Source organism: Prosopis cineraria, unplaced genomic scaffold (genome assembly GCF_029017545.1).
Source record: "Prosopis cineraria cultivar Desert tree isolate PC_DT_omini unplaced genomic scaffold, ASM2901754v1 PC5, whole genome shotgun sequence".
In the NCBI taxonomy this organism is placed as follows: domain Eukaryota; kingdom Viridiplantae; phylum Streptophyta; class Magnoliopsida; order Fabales; family Fabaceae; genus Prosopis; species Prosopis cineraria.
Genome location: NW_026555336.1, coordinates 40,959,527 through 40,965,354, shown reverse-complemented (window position 1 = coordinate 40,965,354; position 5,828 = coordinate 40,959,527). Strand labels below are relative to the sequence as shown.

Genomic DNA, 5,828 nt, shown 5'->3' with positions numbered 1-5,828 from the left:
CGTGCTCGGACAACCCGGCAAGCGGTGAGTGCATGGCGGTGTGGGATGAAGTGGAGGAGCTAAGCGCAGCGGCCAGCCACGGCAGAGACCGAAAAGGGGAGTCGAACCCACTGGAGAAGTATTACCCGGACAACCAAGAGACCTTATCTCTCTATTTTTATTTTTATTTTTTATTGCTCCAGATATTTTCTTAGCTCTCTTCGTTTTGGCTTGCATCACCTTCTTGTCTGTTTTCGTCTCCATCAACTCTATTATTATTTCAAGTAAAAAAGATCGGCATTGAATATATGGAATTCAGATGTAAGTAAACTAGGATATTGTAGTATCGTTTCTTTATTGTCTTTCTCATGGTCCGTTTACAGATCTTGGGGTTCCAAGCTTTCCCTTTTATTGTTGCACAGTTGGCACAATTTCTTTTTGCAATTATGTTAGTGGAAGGAAGTATGCGAGGGCCATATGGGTCATTTTATTAAAACATATAATTGTAAATAAAGCATTTGCATATTCAAAATAATTTTAGATTCTATTTAGTATTGCCTACAAATTTTGTGCTGTTGAAGGTCCTGAATGCGATTCTCTCATTTAATTTCATAATTTTATGGTATCAGTTATATATATATATATATATATGTGTGTGTGTATATATGTACATGATATTGAGAATTCGATATTTATGATTTTCCCAATCAAATATTCACTCAGCCATTCAAATTTAAAATATATATATAATATTTATAATTATAATCTATAAATAATATGAAATCTATTTCTTTTCCCTCCTATTTCTTTTTTCCAAACAAAGGCTCTTATTTTTTTTTTAAGCGGAAGTTCCGAGGAGTTTCGCCGAAGCAATTCGCCCCCCCTCCCTTTCTATCTGTCTCTCTCGTTTTGGGAAACATGTCTTCCTCCGGTGGAAGCGACCACGACGGCGGAACAAAAGTTTTTTTCTGCTACAAATGCGATCGCAGAGTCCATATTCCCGTCTCCGATTCTTCCGACCCTTTCTGTCCGTTCTGTTTGCAAGGCTTTCTTGAAGAAGTCGAAAACCCTAACCCTAACCCTTTTGCGGACCCAGAGCCCTCTTTTGGCTTTGATCCTTTATCCTTCCTCCCCTCCTCTTGTCCACTGCTTCTCGCACCAGAATTCGACCTGATTCCGTAGATTCCGACATATTCGACCCTGTTCATTTTCTCCAGAGCCACCTTCGAGATCTTCAGGCTGATGGCGCGAACGTCCAATTTGAGATCAATCATCCTTCTGAACAAGCGTTTCGGCTACCCACAAACATTGGTGATTACTTTCTTGGTCCTGGCCTGGAGCAATTGATACAGCAACTCGCGGAGAACGACCCAAACCGCTATGGCACCCCACCTGCTTCGAAATCTGCCGTACAGAATCTTCCAGCTGTTACTGTCACCGATGAATTGTTGAACTCGGAAATGAACCAGTGTGCGGTGTGTCAGGATGAGTTCGAGAAGGGTACCCAGGTAAAGCAAATGCCTTGCAAGCATGTCTATCATGATGGGTGCTTGCTGCCGTGGCTGGAATTGCATAACTCTTGCCCGGTATGTCGATATGAGTTGCCCACCGATGACCCCGATTATGAGAACCCAACCCACAGGGCCCAGGGGAATGCTAATACGGGGTGGAGATCTGTTGGAAGTGCCAGCAGCAGCGGAGCGGGTAGCAGACCTGTCCAGAGGACTTTTAGGATATCATTGCGTTATCCTTTTGGCTCACGTGAGTCTACTCAAGAGAGTAGCGAGCGAGGATGGGGAAATATGCAAGAAGATTTAGATTGAAGCTGTAAGTAGTTTGCCTCCTCTAATATGTTTTATTCGTTTCCCATGAAATTTTGCTTTTGACTGATTCATTTGTAAATCGTGTACGGGTACTAAAGTGGATGAACGGTTAATTTACATTTCTGTTCGGACGTTGCACCACAGTCCAGAGATAGATCGCATGTTCAAACCATGAAAGTCTATGTTTAGGAAAAATTATAATATTCCTCGTAATTCGCTTCTGCTATTGGTGTGTTTCATTATTGAGTAATCGGCATCAAGGGATTTTGGTGTTAATATTGTCCAAGGTTTACAGAGGGAAGAGCTCCAATTCATGATTTTTTATTATGAGACATACTATGATACTAATATGTTTTGGACTCTCGAGGTTAAATTATCTTGCATGACCCATATCCAGAGTTTTTTTATCACTCGAGATACATATATATGGCTGCAAATGATGTCACCTTTCTTTTCTTTTATTCTCTTCTCTCTTTTGCCTTTGAAGATACTTGCTAGATATTTATCGTTGCAGTCTTGATGTTTACAGTTACTTCGATTGATGAAAAGAGGACATAATGTGCGATTAAGAAGTCTATTTGACATCAAATGAATTCTTGAGGATGAACACATAATTCTGGCAGGATTTGAATACTATGGAGTTCCAATAAAAAGAGGAGACTTGAATATTAGTTTAAGTAAGACTGGATATCTTTTTCCTATGCAATTCGTGGGTTAGATATTGACTCATATATACTTGTTTTTCTAGCATTCAAACCTTACTTGAATGTGTAAAAAATAAGTATAAAAAATGCATGTAGCCCAATAGGAGCAAAACTATTCATGGCTACTGAATAAGTGTAGCTCCATATAAATTTTATATTTTATATTGATATATTGATGATCTCAAATATTAAAATTTTCAGCTCAATTGAATTGTCAATTTCCGAGTGTTCCAAATAGACTCAATGAACGTTGGTATTTTTCTTTAATGCTGTTAAGGATTTCCTTACGCTGATTAATGCACGTCTTTCGACAGTGTTAAAAATTGGACTAAAGTGTATGTCTTGAAAACAGATGGAAGGTCTGTAATTTTAATACGAAAGGAAGGTCATTGTATTTTACTTTATTTTATAAGCTGCTAAATGTTTGGATTAGTCTCAAACATGTGCCAAATTTCCCCCCTTTCTTGTTTCCCTTTATGAAACTAAGCTTTAATCATGTTGGTTGGCGACCTTAATGCTAATATTGTTGCGAATTCTGCAGTTTCATTCTTAAGGATTAGATTACTTTCATCTTTATGTTCTTGCATAGTTTATTGATAAATATGTTTCACCTTATTATTTAAGTAATATGATGTTACAGTGTTTTCTATTTTTGGTCTTTTTTTAGGGTTTTAAATAATCTGATCTGCCTGAGAATAGTTTCTCGAGGGTTCTTCTCATGCTTGAATCTATCAGGCTATCAGACAGGTTACACATGACCCATTTGTGAATTATGGAGCTTTGAGTTCCACTCTAGAAATTTGGAATTTTAAGGGCCCTTTAAATATTGTTTGGCCTAAAACCAAAGTGGGCCAAAGCCCAGATGGAGACATGGATGAGAATGAAAAGGGAGACAGCCCAATTTATTGAATCTCCACCTTCATGAGCTAGCTTTTGGGTGTGGTTTTTCCCAAATTTCCCATCAATTGTTGAGGCTTCTGCTGCACCTCTGTTTCAATTGTGCAGTGAAGTTGGTGAAAATAGTATTACAGTTTTGGGTATGCAACTAGAAAGCTAGATTAAAGATTTCAAACCCCCCTCCAAAAAAAAAAAAAGGCTAGTGTGAAGGCAATTGACATGGTCCCCAAGCTTGTGAAGCATGGGGGGATGGTAGGACCGGATCGTGAGGTGTGGGACTTGAGTGTTGAATCTCACGTTGGATGACCTCATCATAATTTGGGATTTATCATTTATATGGACTTGGACTTTTCAACTTGATAAGCTAACTTTTGGGGATGACCTCACCCCAATTAAGGTGAGGGACCTCCCCCAAAAGCTAGCTATTGAGGTGAAAGGATCACCATATTTTAGTGCCCCCATTTAGTTATCTAGGCATCTCATACTACTTTGGATTCATTTCATCCATTAGGTGCCTTTGGAGAGTTGATGTCCGTGTGATTATATCCTCCACATTTCACTCGGCTTCCTTGCTTTTCAGAGCCTCTGCAGGTAGCCGCTTCTGAAGCTGCTGATGATCAGTTCTGTTAGAAGCCAATCTAATTTGTTGAGTTATATTATAAAATCATAAATGCACCGACGTGTTCTCCCTTTGCTGGGAAAGGAGATTTATTCTGGGATTCTGGGCAAGGCCAAATGACACCCGTGGTCATGCTACTCAAAAACTGGTTAAATTGTTTTGCCTGAAATTGTTAATCATTTTTATTCTTTTCTTCGTTATGCACCCTTCTTTGAGTCTATGGACCGCTCCAATATTGGTTCTCCCCCCCCCCCCCTTTCCACGCCTCCCTTGAACTCTACCAAATATCCAAGTCTCACTCGTTGTTGACGAATGTGTCACGCTCCTGTTATCTCATGAAGATTGGTTTCAATTAATCTGTATATATATAGTAAATATGAAGGTGTTGTTTGATATTATGTACTAATAGATTGCCTGCCCTGATTACATCTACAGGCCATGGTTGATGCCTGGAAGATTGGAAGCTTTCTTGTGCAGCGTAAGGTTTCCGCCAAACATTGGGCATTGCCGCGGTAAAACAAATCTTTAGTGGGGATTGGGAGGTATCATCTATGACTGGGAACTTTATAGAAATCAAAAGGTCATTTTGTCTTGTGCGCTGTCAGGAAATGGAATGCGATTGCTTGACATTAAATGAAGACAGTCATTGAGATTTTAGGCGGTGGTGTGGGGTGTTTAGGACAATTTGTCCCCAGCTTTACTGTACAGATCTTCAATTGTTGATTGCCATCTCTTCTCTTGTATGCTTTCTGACTTTTCAACCTGACTATATTTGAATGAGCTACCGTCCACGTGAGCGGGCTATATAGTAGGGACAATTTCCCGAGATGGGAAAATGGCGTTAGTTGTATTCTTGTATCTTCTTTAAATAATCCTTACAAATTAAGCGGCTCTTTAATTGTATCTTCTTTGAATGGTCGCCTTATGTCTTTGACAAATGAAATAAAGTACCATCTTTTGACATGTTAGTACAACTTAACTACATTGATATTAATGGGGGCAATCAAGAACAATGGTATAATGATGCGGCTGAGTTGACCGTGGCGTTATAATTGAACAGGGAATAAACTAAAATTAAAGAAATAAGATTCTATTTGCGATGTTATGCGAAAAAAATTGGCCTAATAATATGATTGTCGAAGTCAAGGAGCCATTGTTGTTGAGCGTGCTCAAGCAGCTTGGAGGGTCTTCACTTGTATATGAACATCACTCTGGCGTTTGCTTGAGAAAGTGAAGATTATGGACAAAGCTCTGTGTGTTCACTCCGTTGTGGGGATTTTAGCGGCTGCCATTTTGAGCTCAGGCGTCAAGTTCAATCCGCAGAATGAATTGGCGAGAGGCATTTACAGTGCCATGCTTCTTCGGGGAATCAAACTCGTTTTGAGGTTTGTGGATGGGAAGCAGAACGCGAGTGTAAGGATTGTGCCGTTCTGGGTGGCATTCACGCTCTCACTTTCCTGCGTCTTTTGAAGAGGAACCAATATTCAATCAAACATGCGCGCGCGCACTCTCCAACTTGAGCAGCGAAGAGAATGATCAATCGAGTTGCTAGTCCACTCCCTGCACCAAAACTGCCAACCAAACATTCTCTTTCGTATGTATATTTGAAAAATATTATGATGAGATGGCGCATCTCAAGTGAACCTCTCGAGTTTTCACTTGAACTTGTTCCTGCCCGTTGCAATCATGGTAAGAAGCATTTCATTTTTAATCGTGTTTAATCTCGTTAATTAATTCTTCGCCCAATCAAATCAATAATTAATCCAATATTCTTGTTTTCTGGGTTTAACAAGCCCATGTTGTGTT

The 5,828-nt window shown here is 39.6% G+C and overlaps 1 protein-coding gene across 1 annotated transcript; it reads left to right on the top strand.

Annotated features, from left to right (window-relative positions):
• Positions 1-804: 804 nt before the first annotated feature.
• On the top strand, positions 805-4,925 carry LOC129311348 (E3 ubiquitin-protein ligase RING1). The gene is given in 3 exon segments (XM_054953592.1): positions 805-1,123; positions 1,126-1,806; positions 4,458-4,925. Coding segments are annotated over 2 exon segments (903 nt in total). The 5' UTR covers positions 805-897; the 3' UTR covers positions 1,803-1,806; positions 4,458-4,925.
• The last annotated feature ends 903 nt before the right edge of the window (positions 4,926-5,828 follow it).